General features: G+C 35.2%; 1 protein-coding gene across 2 annotated transcripts; it reads left to right on the forward strand.

Annotated features, from left to right (window-relative positions):
• The first annotated feature begins 836 nt into the window (after nucleotides 1–836).
• Nucleotides 837–17998, forward strand: Ilp8 (Insulin-like peptide 8). Of its 2 annotated transcripts, XM_067788225.1 has the most exons (4): nucleotides 837–1302; nucleotides 3728–3889; nucleotides 9680–9869; nucleotides 16381–17998. In XM_067788225.1, the coding sequence occupies exons 3-4, from the start codon at nucleotides 9755–9757 to the stop codon at nucleotides 16617–16619; spliced, it is 354 nt and encodes a 117-aa protein (XP_067644326.1). In that variant the 5' UTR covers nucleotides 837–1302; nucleotides 3728–3889; nucleotides 9680–9754; the 3' UTR covers nucleotides 16620–17998. The 2 variants fall into 2 exon arrangements, with proteins under 2 accessions (XP_067644326.1, XP_067644325.1); XM_067788224.1 differs by lacking the exon at nucleotides 3728–3889.
• The last annotated feature ends 265 nt before the right edge of the window (nucleotides 17999–18263 follow it).

The following is an 18263-nucleotide window of genomic DNA, read 5'->3' on the forward strand; positions in this document are numbered from 1 at the left end:
TATTAGTTTGATAATTTTTTTTTATCTTTTTTTGTAAAATTTTATGGAGCGATTTGGGAAAATTTTTTTTGAACATAACGGGCACCCTATTTTGTGTACACAGCCGTGGTGTGATGGTAGCGTGCTCCGCCTGACACACCGAAGATCCTGGGTCACGCCCCGGGCAAAGCAACATCAACAAAATTTTAAAAGAAGTTCTTTCAATTAGAAGCAAATTTTTCTAAGCGAGGTCGCCCATCGGCAGTGTTTGGCAAACACTCCGAGCGTCTTTCTGCCATGAAAAGCTCTCACTGAAAACTCATTTGCCCTGCAGATGCCGTTTGCAGTCGGCATGAAACAAGTAGGTCACGTCCCGTCAATTTGTATGAAAAATTAAAATGAGCACGACGCAAATTGGAAGAGAAGATCGGCCTTAAATCTCTTCGGAGGTTATCGCTCCTTTCATTTATTTTATTCATTGAGTGCTGCCAACTCTCATAGTACTGATCCTGATCGTTACAATGCGATTTGATCGTGATCCAGAACTCGATGAGTCAATGAAACGCTGCTATTATATGCGCTAATTGCTCAATTAACGATATTATGCTCTTTATTTCAATTATGCTCAACACAAAACCAAAACAAAGCCAAAAACTCTCAATTCTGTTGCTAACTCAAATGTTATGCTGCTGTGACGATGTTGTTTTGTTGTGGCTGTCGTTTTCGCGTGTGCGCGCCCGAGTGTGTGTGTATGCGCATTTGTGTTGCTGCAAACGATCCTTTCTTTCAATACATGTCGTAAGTTAATTCAGCGCGTATATGTATATAAATGAATCAAATGTTATAAATGCTTTCATTTGTTACCGATATTTTAATTATGAAACATCAACGCGCTAAACGCGGCAAATTTTAGCACAATTGAAAACGTAAGATTTTAACACGAGCGGGATTACGAATTAAAAAGCGAGTGCTTTAAAATTGAGAATTGTTCAGTGAATTGGACTTTTTATTTTTTATAAAAAAAGAGAAATAAAGAAAAGCAATATTTATTGAAATTGTGAAAATAAGAAAAAGTTATAAAATAGAAAAGTAAAAAAGGAGACCAGACACTAAAAAAATGAATTTTCATAAAATCAGAGACCCGACAAAAAGTGTTGAAAAATAGAAGACAAACTAAACAAGAACAAAAAAAAGACTGAAGTGAGAACTCCAGAGTGTAAGAAAATCCAAGAAAATTATATTTGCAGGATCTCTGTGAAATATAAGAAATAAACTTATTTTATTTACAAACAAAAAAAAAAAAAATACAAAATGCATTTACGGGTAAGTGAAATTAGTGTTGGCATGCTTAATTGTACATTTATTTAAGATATTAAATTCTGAAAAGTGAACAATGAGTAAAATTAAAATGAATTAAATATTTTTACGACTGTATTCTAATGAAAGATTTGCCAGATCTTAGCAATGGTACATGTGTTGCGTAAAGAAGCAAAGCAAACCAACAAAATCTTATCAGACTGCGGCTCTTTTGATACTCAATTCTACGAGTTGCGGAAATTATGTTCCAAAAATTTGTCAATAAAAAACAAGATATGTAGTTTAAGTGAAAATTTTACTACCGATCTTCATAATAGTCTCTCTCTAACTCTACACAATGATTACAACTTTTCTCCCATGATTGGAAGCACCCTTTGTAGTCCGCCGAAATTAGCTCATTAGCAGCAGGATTACAATTTCTTGCAGCTCCTGTACGCTGCCGGTGTTTGTTCGCTTGAGGAGCGTCTTCATTTTGGGGTATAGAAAAAAGCCATAGATAGCAATGTCGGAGCTATACGATGGTTGAGGCTTTATAGGATGCGGTTTTTTTCTGCCATAAACTCTTGCGCAACGAACGAGAATGTGCCGTGGCATTGCGGTGATGCTTGATCCAGCCATTATTGACGAGTTCGGGTCGCACACGAAAAACACGTGCCCTCATCCTCTAGAAAATGCACAAGTAGAATTTCCCAATCACCGTCTGGCTAGCGGGAATGTATTCACAATGAATGCTGTCGTGTATATAACAAAAAAAAATTCAAGATTGCTTTCAGATGTGACTTTGACAATATCGCTTTCGTTGGCCGCTTTCCAACCTTTTCCATCATTTGCAGGTTTCATTTACAGTGACTACTCGTTTGGGTTTTATGCAGGATTTAGTTACAACACTTGCTTGTAGTGTACGTCACACATTTTCACTAAGCCACTAAAAAAGTTACTTGCAAAAATACGAAAAAAACACTTGCTATCTACTTGAAATTTGAACCGACATATGCCTTCATCTATGTAAAAGCGGGTTTCAGCCACTCTCTGGAGATTTTTAGCGCGTATACGAAATTCTGGGTATAAAGTTTTGTATACTCGGTCTTCAACTTGAGTTATGTCCCGCAAAAAAGTATATTCAATTTATTTTTTTAAGTATTTAAAGACATCTCTTTCTAAATGCAATTTAATGCAAACTAAGTTTTGTTTTAAGTATGTAAATGCTAATTACATAAAAAACTATGAAATCTTCGGAAGAATAGTGCGAGCATTTTTATTTTGTACGAAGAAAGCGCATGAAAAACTCTGCATACTTTTAGGCGATCTACTTACTGTCTAGATTATATAGCGCAATGCAAACTTTCTATTTTCCGTGTGAAAAGCTTTTCTCCTTTTCAGGTTATATCAGTTTAATACAACTTATGAATTTTCAGTGAAAAATTACCTTAACTTGCTCAGTGAAATCGTACCACTTACATAACACGACACTGATAATTTTCGGAAATCTATGGTTGAAAATGCTAAATGTTGCATATTTTTAGGCGCTAGCACATCAACATAAACGCTTGAAAATTCTAGCCTAAATTTAAAACCATTTATAGGTTTAAGCAACTTTTCAAATTTGTTTCATCTAAATTCAAAACCTCTCCAAAAGTTGGTATTAAATTCCAGATTGAATGACAAATTCTATAGTGAGAGTCTAAAAAAGTTTCGTGTAGACATTTTACAAATGACTTTGGCCGTTCATGGCGGCTAGAATTTAGAAAAATTTCCCTTGGATATTTATTTTGGTGATGACTAAATACAGTTGAGCGCCAATTAAGTAAGTAGGTTGAACTGGCCGGTCAATAAAGACCTCACATATACTGAATATGCCCATAAGTAAGTAAGATAGTAATAAAACTTTCTTATATAGTATTAAAGAAATTCTTATTAAATTAGGGAATTAAAGTCCGAGTACACGAATATTCTGGTTAACGTAGTATCATTGTATATGATGTGCTCGCGTCAAACAAGGTAGATGAAGGATTTGTCTTTGGTGTTGATTGGTTGGTCGCTGTGCGGCCCGAACACCAAACAGCCGAGCCCAAGTAGCGCTCAGAACACCATTTTGATGCACAATTCTCCTGGAACCAATTGCTGCTGTTGTTTTGGCATAGCTAGTCGGTACTCTGTTAGAACGATTTGGTGCGGGCTATGAACCTGCTGATATCCTCTACAGAGTTAGGCATTCACATAGGTAGTGCGCGACTGTTTCTTTGCTAGCTCCCTCGCTGCAGCACCTGCAAATGCTTTAAAAGTGTTCACCATTCGTTTGAAATCCAGGCCAATCGGCAAGTGTCCTGTGATTGTAGTAGTGATACTAAAAATTTCTTTCCTTGGCCTATTAAGTAGAGCCTCTGTTTTCATACTATCGTAGTACAGCCAGATTTTCTTGTTTATTTTGCAGGTGTTCGAAGAGTATCAGTTGAAGACTGATTACTCTTTGAATCTGTCAGGTATGTTTTTTTTGGAATGATGTAAGTAGATGATGCGTCTCGACGCCCTCAGTAGTACCCCTGCTATTGCAAGTTCGTTTGCCTTCTCGTTGCCTTGATGTTCCTATGAACAGGTAAGAGTTATGTTTAATGATATTTTAAACAGGTAAGAAAGTCTAAGTTCGGGCGAAACCGAATATTACATACCCAGCTGTGCACTTGAATTGCTGTTGTTGATTGCTTTCCGAGTAAGGCTGAATATATATCTGGTTCTATTCTGAACTAATTTTCGTTCAAAACAACCAAAAAGGAACACAGGCTACCACTAATGAACTTGAGCGAGTAAAAATGCAGTTGTAGCTATGAAAACATGTTTATGCCAAATTTCGTTCGGATTGGGAGATGTTTGTTCAACTTATGGCTTTGAAAGTATTTTGGAAATAGTAACAACAAATAAGGAAGTCTAAGTTCGGGTGAAATCGAACACTACATACCCAGCTGTACACTTTAACTGCTGTTGTTGTTTGTTTTATGTGCTTAATAGTGTTACAAGGCGCGCAATAATACATATGCATATGGTTCTATTCTAAACTAATTTTTCTTCGAGTTATGGCTCCCGAAAAATAGAAAATTGCTTAGTCATAAAAGGAGCGGTGCCACACCCATTTTTTATCATTTGAAGTTTTTCCTATTTACTGTTATAAACCCACTTGTGAAATGAAATACCATTGATATAAAGCTCTTTTTTGCAAAGATATAGCTTATTTTATTCATCCAAGACCCGTTTAAAAATCTTTTATATAAAAGTGGGCGTGGTCCTTAACCAATTTCCTTAGTTTTTCTTCAAAGTATTCCTTATAGTAAAGGCAACCTATCTGCCGAATTTTGTTACGATAGGTTTAACGATTTTTGATTTATGATTAATAATATTTGTAAAATTGATTTCACCACAAGTGGGCGGTGCCGCGCCCATTTAAAAAAAAAATTCTAATTTTTATCAAGAGTCTCAATATCAGTCCACATGTCAAATTTCAACATTCTAGGTGTATTATTTTATAAATAATCAGGTTTTTTGTGTTTTGCAAAATGTTATATGTATGTATATATAAAAAGTGGGCGTGGTTATCATCTGATTTTGCTCATTTTCAATACAAATCTATTCTGGGTACAAATAAGTATGTGTACCAAATTTGGTGAAGATATCTCAATATTTACTCAAGTTATCGTGTTAACGGGCAGACGGACGGAGGGGTGGACATGGCTCAATCAAATTTGTTTCCGACACTGATGATTTGGATATATGGAAGTCTATATGTATATCGATTCCTTTATATCTGTACAAACAATTGTTAACCAATCAAAGTTACAATGCCCTGTGTACAAGTACAGCTGGGTATAAAAAAGGGGCCGATCACGTCCATTTTCAAATTTTGTTTAAGTTTTGTTCTTAGCTCAACCATACCACTACTGAGGTAGAATATCAGTCAAATATAGTAAAATACCATAGAGTTAATGCAAATTTTGTTAAGGTTAAACCTTTAGGAAAAGTGGGCGTGGTCTTTAACTGATTTCGATTATCTTCATTCAGTCTATATGATTTGGTAAGGATACTGTCTCTACCAAATTTCAATGTAATATTTTTAACGGATTTTGGTGTACGGTTTCTTAAACTACCAAATTTCGTTCTTCTAAATGCGGTTGGTGCCACGCCTATGTTCCAGATTTTTAATCAATTTTTATCTAGTGTCATAAAACCAATCCACCTACCATATTTCATTAGCTTGAATTATCTAATTTTCTCCATTTTTCCAAAATCTTGATATCGAAGAAGTGGGTGGTTATCTTCCAATTTCGCTCTTTTTAACACCAATCTGTTCTGGGTTTAGATAAGCTCGTATACCGAATTTGGTGAAGATATCTGTATATTTTCTCAAGTTATTGTGTAAACTAACGGATGATGATTTTTATATATGGAATTCTATATCTATCTCGATCCCTTTATATCTGTACAACCAACAGTTATCCAATCAAAGTTAAAATACCCTCTGTACAAGTACAGCTGGGTGTAAAAGGGATGCGCAACAAAGCCACTAATTGTTTCACATTTTAGAGAAAATCAAACAAATTTTTTCTACCGGAGGCTGCAATGCAATATTTTTGGGTATTTGCTTTTATTCATGCAAAAATTTGTAAAGTAGCGCAATTCATTTTTCATAGCATAAAAAGCAAAGTTTATCAGGGTGTTACGCACGTCAAAGGAAAAGTGTCTTATACCTGTGAAACACTCCTTTTTATACCTTTCATGAACATGAAATGGTATATTAACTTTGGTCCGATGTTTGTAACGTTGAGAAATATAGAAGATTGACTCACCACTAAGTATACAAAATTGATCAGGGCGACGAACTGAGTTGATATAGCCATGTTCGTCTGTCCGTCCGTCTGTCTGTTTGAACGCAAACTAGTCCCACAAATTTTGAGATATCTCAATGAAATTTGGCACAAGGATGCATTTTTGTATTATATTAGACATTTGTCGGATCCGGTAGGATCGGACCACTACAACATATATCTCCCATACAACCGATCGTTCAGATAAGGGGGTTTTTGCCATTTTTTACTTTATATTTATCTTAAAAGTCGTTTAGGTATGTACATCTGTTCACTATATATTTCCTATCTTATACATCCTATTATTTGGAGATTACGAACGGGATAAGATTACTGTTCAGCCCCATTCATGAAAGGTATGAAGTCTTCGGTACTACCGAAGACAGTCCCGTCCTTACTTGTTTAAATTAAATTAAAATGAACATATGAGTCAGTAAGTAAAAACAAAACGACAAGTTGAACCCTAATTAATATATTTCTTATTTCTTTGTTTTTGTTCTGCTTTTATTACTTGCGGGCTTAAATAAAAATACGGAAGTTTGTGTATTGGAGACAATATACTGTGGAAATAATAAGAACAAATAATTTTTGCTGTAATACAAGATATCGCGATGTTACGGACGATTCACAAGGCCAGGCAGTGAGAAGGGAAAATATTGTTAACAGAAATTGCTTGTATATTAAGTAAATGAGAGGTTATTTTTAACGGCAAACAAATATTTACCAAGACACAGCTGGCGAACAAAATTGGAAAGTTCTTTGCGTTCTGCGGAATCAGGGGCGTAGACTGGATATAAAGGAAGGGGAGAAAATCGAGGTGGTCTGTAACAACTTTAAACTTGCGGCCATCGTCCTCAAAGAATATGAACATTCTAAAAAAGACGACGTACTGTGAAAAAGTTGATTTATTACCATATAATATTTCCACATACTAAAAGCTTTAAAGTAAAATTTAATTTAAGATTTGAGATGTGTAACAACTTAGAAATCGAGCAAAGTTTTTGAATGGTAATTTGCCAATGACATATCACCTAATCTGGATACCCTGGGTATAAAGGTTGATTTCTCCTGTTTTGCGTTCCATTTAGCTTTTGAAAAAAACCAAAATTTTTGAATGCAAAATAAACACAATTGCATTCGGTGGATTCTGAACGTAATAATGCCTTGTGTTGGTGATAAGTATATATCCAAGTATTTTTCTCAATCGATCAACAAAATGTTGACATTTGTGGTTGCACTATCCGTTGGACCATAAATTAGTGCATCAGCTTACTTAGTATTTTTTCAGTTTCATAAAAATATGCGAAGTTCATAACTTAAACTCAATTAGGGCCTCTAGATAAATGAGGAAAAAGTCTTAAATAGAAACACATTTTCCAATGATACTTAAGATATTATAGCAATAGGAATCAAAGGGGGGGGGGGATTGATAAGCGCAATTCATAGCATCCGCAACCCAATTGTCAACTTCACATATCCGAGGCGAATCCTGTTACAAACGTGAATGTAACATACACATATTTAGCAAGCGAGTCTCTGGCTAACCCAAGTTCCAAGTTTTCCATCATGGAATTAGGGGGTAGGGGCGGGAAGGCCTAAAAGCTGCAATGTGGTCATATTGAATCGTTTCCAAGATGACCGGGTTAGTACCTTAATGGTGCAAAGAAAGGGACTATCAACATTTATGACACTCCCTTATAATAATTGCAATTTAGTCCGAAAAAGATAATTTTTTGCGTTTTGTATTGACATTTTATGGAATGATTGCATTTTGGTGTGGAAGTTATTGGATTTTGAACACTTTGGTGTGAAAAGTATTTGCTATTTATAAAACAAAAGATCTGGTGTCATTATCTCAGCGACACTAGAAAATATGATTGTATCATGTGAACCATTTTGGTCATATTAGTACTTCAATAAAAATTATATGGCACAGCTCCAGCTTTGCTTGTGAGTAGTCCATTAAGAAGTTTTTTTTTTTCAATTTTCTATAGAGTGCTCTTAAGGCCTTGACTTCATGGCTTAGGACAACTCAGTAAAAGGTATGATGTGCCCACAAAGGTATTAAAGGCGAGCTTCTCTTTAGTTTTTTTAATTTTTACTACAAATTAGCTGGACGGGACTTAGATGGTTTATGTCTACCCAAAATGTCAACTGCTAGCAGATGAATTTTCGCTGAGAAGCTTTTCATGACAGAAATACAATCGGAATATTTGCCAAATCACTGCCGAGTGGGGACCCCGCTTAGAAAAACTTTTTTTTTCTAATTGAAACAAGTTTTTTTCAAAATTTTTGATGTTGCTTAACCGGGACTTGGTCGGCCCACGATCTTCGGTGTGGTAGGCGGAGCGCGCTACCACCACATAACGGCGGCCTTCATATAATATTTTTCTAAGACTGTGGGTGTAATGTTTTTCGGAATGTTCGATTTGGGGACTTTGTAAGTGGTAGTAAGGACGTCGGTGCTTAGCAGGTGACCTTTTCGATGTCTCCTTTACATTATCTTCACAGCAAAGCTAGTAAAATCCCAGTAAGTGAGCCCAAGATTATGCTGCTTAACATACAATTCCTTTTCCCTAATACTTAATATTAATCACCTTTTCATACACTTCTTGAACCCGATTAAGTGCATCTTCTTGATTTATCTTTTCAAAAATCATTCAACCATCAGTTTCCATGTTTTGGCCATGTCATGCCTCAATCCGGCATTGGCTCTGAATTATTTTTCAATTTAAAAAAAAAAGTAAATGAAATAAATGATGTATGCTGGAACTATTTGAACTAGCTTGAAATGCTCGACTTCAACCTCAACAAATTTCAAGTAATGATGGTGAGCGGGTGTTTCTATAAGATCTTTATTTAAATTGTTGTATTTTATTCTCTTAGTCCCTGGTAGTATAATTGTTCTTGTCGTTTTCCGATAGTACAGCTGGCTAACGAAAGTTATTACTGTTTCTTGTCAGGTAATCATGCACCTCATTGTTATATATAAATATGACTCGGTTTTTGAAATATTTAGGCAAGCTGTGGGCTGTTCGAAATTATGCCAACAAAGTCGAGAGCTCTGGTGTGGATTGCGAGTTGACCGGATTTTTCAAAATTAACGGGATTATATCTTGTCGGGATTCTGAATAAACGGTAATGAAACATTTTATCTATAGACTATTTTTTATTACGGACCCTGACGTCAAATGCCATTAAACTGAAATCTCCAAAATTAATACTTTTAGCTACTTCTGTTTATAATAAAACAGAATTTTCATGTACAAAGAAATGTGCCTACATCTTTTATCGCCACATCAGTTCTACGATAAGAAGTTTGTGTCTTAAGTCTTTTGTAACTATGAACCAATTTGGCAAGCGCTTGCGTATACGTAACATATGTACCAGGAAATTTGGGTATCAAAAAATAATTTTTGGGAAAATATAAAATTCATATACAATTACTAAAATGTATAAAAAATTCATAAAATGTTAAATTTTCTAAAATTTGCTATCAAATTAAATTGCAATTACATTTTAAATTCTTGCAGCTAAGTATACTACATTTTACACTACTCACATGCGTCTTTGTAACGCAAAGCAATGCGTATTGTTCACTTGAAAAAATGAAAAAATTTGCAATGGAAGCGTGCGAGCATTTATTTATGCAAGACGAGGGCAGAGCGAGACGTTCATTACCAATGGAATATGAATACAACAACAACATGCAACACAATGAATGTAAGTTAAATTTTAAAAATAAACTTGATTGTGCTAAATATAAGCAAAGTTTATGCTCTTGAATATTTACATATTTATAAGTATATATGTACGTAGAATAGTGCATATTTGCTTACATACATAAATATGTATATTAGAGCGGGTAAAATTTTTTTTCCATCAGGAGTATAGCAAAAACGTAATCTGCAGATGATTCTAAGAAAAATTGCTGAAGACACCATAGCTCTAAGCCCGATTGCGAGTCCGCCACTTTTGCAAAATAGATATTTTGCCATATAAATGTAGAGTTTGGCCAAAACATCTTCATAGCTTCTGATAGAATTATAGGAAAAATATCATATTGGGCTTGCTTTAAAGGTATTTTACGTACATTTCAGAATGTGCATTAATATCTATAGTGTTTTTGAATTTTAGTAGAGATATTAGGCTTATATTATGAGAAATTAGCCTAAAATAAACTTTTAATTATTATATTATCATTTTTGACAAATTTCTTATGGGACAACTTCTTTACAGCTAAAATAAGTTCAGAACATTTCCAATAACTTTCATTCAGACAGTGTTTCTTTTTTATGAATTCGTTTTAGTAGAAAAATTAAAAAAGTCTTATGACACCATTTTCTATTCCAGTATTAGCTGGTTCTCCATCGCTGCGTATGCCAATTAATTGATCTATTGACAGTTTTTTGCTATTGAAGAACCCATTTAATTTTTTTAATTTGTGTTTTGCATTTTCTTCTTCACCCAAATTAACATATTCAAGTAATAGGGCATTAGGATGTTTTAGAACAACTAAATGGGTTCTTTTAGCATATTTGCATGAAATTTCTTATTAATTTTCTCTCTGCTTAATGAATAATTTTTTCTGCCATCGAAAGAAAATGCAGTTATATTGAAATCTATGTATCGTTTACGAAGCATTTCATATTTAGCTTTAATTTTTACTCACGCAATTTAAGATTTATTCATTATGACAAGTTCAACACGAACATCTCGAAAATTTATATCTTCGAAAATGGCTGTTGCTAAACATGAAGCAACTCTATCTGAAACACCGAATCTGTCACACATCATAGCAAAATGTATAGCATCGTATCGTTGAGTATAATGTCCTCGTTTCACTGTAACAGATATTTCTGCAACTGCTTCATTTGCAATTTGTGCTTCACCTGTTTCCATATCTGTTCCAAGGGGTTCGTATGTTGGATCATCACTAACTTTTGGCATTGTTGGTATGAACATTTTTTTCTACTAAAACAAATTTGAAAAAAAAAACTGTCTGAATGAAACTTGTTGGAAATGTTCTGAGCTCATTTTAGCTTTAAAGAAAAAAAATCCCATAAGAAATTTGTTAAAAATGATAATATAATAATTAGAACTTCATTTTAGGCTAATTTATCAAAATTTAAGCCTGATATCTTTACTAAAATTCCAAAACACTATAGATATTCACAGAGATTCTGAAATGTACGTAAAATTCCTTTAAAGTAAGCCCAATATGATATTTTTCCTATAACTCTATAAGAAGCTATGAAGATTTTTGGCCAAACCCTACATTCATATGGCAAAATATTTATTTTGCAAAGGTGGGGGACTCCAAATCGGACTGAGAGCTATGGGTTAGGTTAGGTTGAAGTGGCTGCCTCCGCTGTCCAAGCGGAGACTCACGTAGGCCATTGGGGCTCGTTGTGCTACCACACGGGGCCCCTATTTCCTATTTCCCTAGTTCCGAAGCATATTTAGACCCCAGTGAGGCTAAACCAGCGCGTTTGCCTGATGAAACGCAAGATGTCGTTTCTGTCTGCAGATTCAAGCTCCGCAAGACCACCAAAGGAGTGTCTGTGGAGGCATCGGTACCTGGTTTTTGATAGTGCGGGACAGTGGCACAGATAGTGCTCTACGCTTTCTATCTCCTCCTCGTGCCTACAGCTGGGGCAGAAGTCATTTGTCTGTAGGCCCATATATGCACCATGAGTGCCGATGAGACAGTGACCTGTAAGAAGGCCCAATAGCGGGCTTATAGAGATACGGTTTAACAGTATCACCGATTTCGATCTCTTTTCATCCAGCTTCAGCCAAATTTGCTTGGATATTCTACATGTAGATTGCATGGCCCATCTGGCGTTTGCTTGATCCTTAAATAGAGATCACAAGCAGTGCTTGCAGGTGTTTAGAGGAGGGCTGACCCAACCAGCGGAGGTTATTGTTTGCAGATTGGTGCCTTCCCTTGCTAGCTCATCCGCAGCGCAGTTTTCTGAAATGTCACAGTGGCCAGGAACCATACAATGCCCAGGTTGTATTTAGCTGCTAGCTTGTTGATGGTTTCTCTGCACTTCAACGCCACTAGTGACGAGGTGTTACTGCATTGCAGGGATTTTATGGCGGCTTGGCTGTTCGAGAAAATTGAAATAGAATTGGTCACCTGCAGGTTAGCAAAATAGAGGGCTGCTTCCCAGAAAGCTATAAGTTCAGCCTGAAAAACACTGCAGTGGTCGGGTAAGCGTAAGCTCTCAATTAACTTGAGCTCATCTGAGAATATTCCGCTGCCAACTCTGTTGTTCAGTTTAGAGCCATATGTAAAAACGGAGATTTCGTGAGATCCCGGCTCCCTGCCGTTTGCCCACTCGCTCCTCTCTGGGATTCTTGTGGAATATTTGTTGTCCCAGCAAGGGGACGGTATTGTATGGTCCAACATTAAGAAGTTTTCGGGGACCTGTTTCAGGATCCGCGTGTGAACCAAACCTGCAGTACCTCCATGTTTCGATAGCGTTGAGCCTTGTCACGTTGCAGGAGGCACATATAGATCAGTGGGGAGAAGAAAAAAATATGGTTTCAAGAGCTTTGGTGGGAGTGGAGGGAAGGGCACCACTAGTGAATATTGCCGCCATCCTCTGCACTCTCTTTACTTTGCTCTTGTTAAATTCGATATCTAGTGCCGTCCACCGTACGGTGACGGCATAGAAGAGTACGGTTCTCACAACTGCCGTGTAGATCCAATGGACGATGCGGGGCTGGAGAGCCCACCTAGAGAGAGATATGGTGTCTTCAGCAGTTTTTCTTATAATAATGTGTAGATTACGTCTTTGCTATACTCCTGATGAAAAAAAAAATCCATCCATACAATTTGACCCGCTCTGATAAATATGTATATATATAAAGCTTGCAAATATTGTTATGCGTAAATTGAAAAACACAAAACTGTAGGAGGAAATGCAGCAATACAGAGCGAGCGTTCAAATTTGGCACGCGCAAATTTATTGACAATTTAAATAGTAACGAAGGTGTTAATCAGACTCACGTTATTGTTTGTTTTTTGTTTTTCAATAAACATACATACATGCATTGCAAATAAACGCTTAATTCTACATGTTTATGCACTTGATTCATGTAAAGTAAACAACACAAATTTACGCTTAATATGCCAAAGGCAAGACTTTTTATATAAATAGAATAAAGGAATTCGTGTAAAAACGTTCGAATTTTATATATTTGTGCATGCGTATGATTTGTGAAGCTTATAATTGAGATGAAAAAGGCCACACAGTCAGTCAACTTTGATATTGCATTTAATTTTCACATTTTCTGTCTACTAAATGCAAAGTAAATAAATATTCCATAGCAAAATCTACTTCACGTTGTTTATGACCGGAAATGCGCATTGTTTTTATTTTATTTTGTTCGCAGCGGTGCAACAAAAAATAACGTAGGTTGAAATTATAGTGAAAGCAATAAAAATTAAAATACAAAAGTAGCAGTAAAAGATATTTATGACAGTTATTATTAAGTAAACAACAGTAAGAGGAGAAAAATTTTGTATAATAAGGAAGTTGTAGAGGTATCCTAATTGATTCAGTTTTTGTGCGTAAATAAGGCAAAAAATCAGTGAAAAGTGATGAGGCGAAGTTCAACCAACATACGAGAAGTTGCTAAATGCCACACCCAAATTCATATGTATTCATGTATTTGAGTGTGGCAAAAAATATATTTTTTTTTGCTTTCATGAAAATGAAATGATATATTAACTTTTTCAAGAATCTAAAAATTGTAAGTCCTTAAATGAAAATAGATAGAGCCACCAATAAGTGTACCGAAATAATCAGGATGAACATCTGAGTTTATTTAGCCATGTTCGTCTGTCTGCTTCTATGCAAACTAGTCCCTAAATTATTGAGATATCTTGATACAATTTTGTGAGCGGGTATATTTAGGTGTACGAGTAGACATTTGTCAGAACCGGCCGGATCCCCCATACAACAGATTTTTCAGAAAAGAGGATTTTTGTCATATCTTCTTCAATATGATAGATTGAAGCTTCAAATTTCACCACATGCTTTCCTATATTGCATATATTGTTGTCTGAAAAAATGGATTGGATCTGTAAGGTCCTTTAATCGCTGCGGAATTAAGAAGCATGCCCGTTCTGGTTAAACTCTTTATTTCAACTTACTGTTACAATAAAATGGTATGATGGCTATACAGCTAATCTCTTCAGTTATTGTAAAGTACATTAGCCTTATATACAAAGTATACATATTACATAGAAATTGAGTGAAATGCACGATTGGTTTGCAGAGTTGTATTAGGAATTCAACAAACGCCCTGTGCATGAAAATTTCAAATTTAAATATTTAAGTTCATTAATTTGCAATTATAAATATGCTTCTGCTTTCCCAATGGTTTCGTAAGTATGTCCGCTGCATTCTCATTTGTTGGTACATATTCCACTTCGATATGCCCGCATTCATACATTTCACGGATATAGTGATAGCGAATGTCGATATGTTTGCTTCGCTTTTGCACCATTGGATTTTTTACCATGAACTGCTCGCTTTGATTGTCACACAAAATTGACATAGGACACCGTATCTTTAGTACATTGACACAACGCAATATATTCGGCCTCCATTGAACTTAAGGCAATCACAGACTGTTTGGGAGACTACCAGGATATAGTGCCGCCTGCCATTAGAACAAGGTATCCTGTGAAGGATTTCCTATCGCCACTATCGCAACCCCCGTCTGCATCTGTGAAACATACAAAATTTTTACAATTAGCAGAAAAAGTAAATTTACCGACAGGATTTTTCTTTAGGTATCTCAGCACGTATTTTGCAGCTTGCATATGCTCTTTATGTGGATGCGAATTATATTGGGACAGTTTGGAAACTATATGCGCAATATCTGGACGAGAGATGACAGCCAGATCTATGAGCCCACCAACTAAGCTTTGATAGGTTTTTTTTCTAACGCATCGCATTGTTTTTCGCACTTTCGCAAAACCGTACCCGGTGCCCATGGAGTTGCTGCTGTCTTACAGTTAGCCATGCCCCATTGCTGAAGTAGTTGCTCGACGTATCTCTTTTGATGTATGGTTATGTCACTACGATCACCCTCTCTTTCAATTTCCATCCCAATATAAAAAGATATTGGACCATGATCGACCGCCTCGATGTGAATATTTAATGATTTGATAACTGCCTGCATTTCTTGTGTACTGGAACTCGCTATTATCATATCGTCGACATATAGACCGATGATATTAATATTGTTTTTATCGCGACGAATATAAACGGAGGGGTCAGACCTACATCTCCAGAGATACGTTGAGCAATTACTTCAGCAATGGGGCACGGATTTCCTATCGCCATCTATGACAAGGTAGCTTATGACTCAAAAAAGAAATAGCGAGAAACAGTTGTTACAGATAAACAATGCATTTCTACAGTTTCTTAGTAGTTTCTCTTTTGCATTATGAACAGTCATGCCCAAAAGGCAAAGCACAAAGCAGTTTTTGACCGTTATTTTGGCTCCATTGTCATCGAAAAAATTGCTATCAAAAAATCTGAGGATGCTTCATCAGCCACCAAAGTGGCATCTAAGGAACCAAAGGCTTCATCGTCTTTCATTTGTGCTCTTCTATCTCTATACTTTTAGTTCACTTTTAAGCAAGTTAGGACTTTCTAGTTTTCACCACGTGAAAGAGCGTCTCAAAAACTATCGAAACCAGAAAAAAAAGTGTAAGCATTTTTTCCGAGTCATAAGCCACCTTTTTATAGACCGCGTCACATATATTTCTCATCTTCTACAGCTGATTATTTGGATATTACGAATGGGATAAGATTATTATTCAGCGCCATTCATGAAATGTATGAAGTCTTCGGCACAGGCCCGTCCTTACTTGCTTCCTTTTCGTTTATTGCTTTTCTTTCCATTGATTTTCCTTTCCTTTCCTTTCCTTTCATTTCCTTTCATTTCCTTTCATTTCCTTTCCTTTCCTTGCCTTGGTTTAGAGTTCTAAGTTTGATACCAAATTGGGTCCGAAAATAGTTAGCATTGAAAAATTTTTGTTATTGTACGAATATTTAAGTAGTTATAAAAAGTCAAATGACAATAAAAATTCATAATATGTCAAACCTATATATTAGTAAACTAAAATTATAGTTTGATATAAGTCTTTTGCCAAAATATAATCTCTATTAATTTTTACGATTCATCTTTTTATTTCACACAGATCCAAAATTCAATGATAAACATCATTATGTGAGTCGCAGTTTATATCCACGTGGTGGGTATTTGAAAGTCGGTCAGGAGCACTTTGAAATTCTCAGTCATATTGATGTGATACCACGTTACAAGCCAAAAAAGCTGCATCACGACAAAAAAGTGCGCTATAAGCGAGAACATCCGCTCAGCTACAACAACATACCCTATTGCTGTTACAACAAATGTGAAGAAGATTTCTTTTGTTAAATAAAATGCAATGGAAAGCTGAGAAGTTGTAGCTTTCATGAATTATCCATGCAGCCATCCAGCGGGTAGCGGAGTGTCCACACGTAACGACCCAGCCACCCAAAATTCAGGCCACAATTTCGTAAAAAAAAAAAACAAATAAAATTTAATTAGCATATTTTTTTACTGTTATAGTATATATTAAATTTATTATATAACATTTTTGTAGTTAGTTTTAATTTTAAATTCTAGTGGAATTGTATGATCCTACTATTTATTAGAGCGTTTTGTAGTGCGCAATACACCAAGTGTACCTTATTATATATATACATACACACACACATATTTAATAGACTATTTTTTTACTCTACTTAATAGGCTTGTAAATACTTATGTATACGTATGTACATATATAGATAAAAGTAATTATTTATGTTTAAGTATTTATTAAAAAAATATTTGATAAGAACTTTGCACTCCTACAAAGCATATGTACATTAGACTGGGTCGATTTATTAACCGATATCGCGCCATCGATTTTTCGATAGGATTTGGGCTCAGGAAAAAAAGTTCCACTACGCATACCCAATAATCTTACAGCCTGCGAAATTTCATTTTTTTGACTTTTTTCGACTTTGACTTTTAAGGTTTTTTTCATGACCTACTAAAAAAATTTTCATCTGATTGTAAAATTTTCATGTATACCCTGTCCGACCCAAAAATGTCCGCTAAAAAGTTCGCGATAACAGTTTTTTGACAAAAAAAAAAACAAAAAATATTTTTTTTATATGAAATTTTTTTAGTATGTCATGAAAAAAACCTTAAAAATCAAAGTCGAAAAAAAACCAAAAAAATGAAATTTCGCAGGACCGTAAGTTATTACTTTTTGGTATGCGTAGTGGAACGTTTTTCCTAAGCCCAAATCCTATCGAAAAACCGATAGCGCGATATCGGTTAACGTTCATCCATGCAAATCGACCCACCCTAATGTACATACAAACATATATCGTAAAAATTTTGCTACGAAAGGTTTACAATATCCTTTGAGACGTTATTGGAGTAAAATGACGTTGATTATGTACTACATATGTATGTCATTTATATATTTATAAACATACACACATTTGTACATATCGATGTGCTATACGCACACTAGCGCTTTGAATTTCTTTGTAAAAAATGTAGAATGTGCTAGTTTTCGTAGGATACGTAGATATATAGATACAGGCATTTAAAATCCAACTTCATCATTTTCATTTGTCAGTATTAGCAGTTAGTACTGCAATTAATTTTACATAAATACATACTTACATTCGTCAACACTTACATTCATATCTTTTTTAGTATACGTATATCAAGACAAAATTTTTGCTAAATACAAAAAGAAATACCTAATTTAATATATTGGTTCTTGTTATTTGTTCTTTACTCTAATCAAATAAAGCCAGCAGCTGTTATGTTGTACGTTGAACGTAGAATTTTTAACGTTTTTATTGCATTAAATTGTACATGCATGTATTTACAAAATGCAATGCATAATTTCAGGCTGTTGCTTGAAGATTATTGCAAGTGGCTGCATACACTCATCGTCAAATCTATATACCCACTAGAGCGGGTCAAATTTTTTTTTTCCATCAGCAGTATAGCAAAAACGTAATCTACAAA

Source organism: Eurosta solidaginis, chromosome 5 (genome assembly GCF_040869045.1).
Source record: "Eurosta solidaginis isolate ZX-2024a chromosome 5, ASM4086904v1, whole genome shotgun sequence".
NCBI lineage: Eukaryota > Metazoa > Arthropoda > Insecta > Diptera > Tephritidae > Eurosta > Eurosta solidaginis.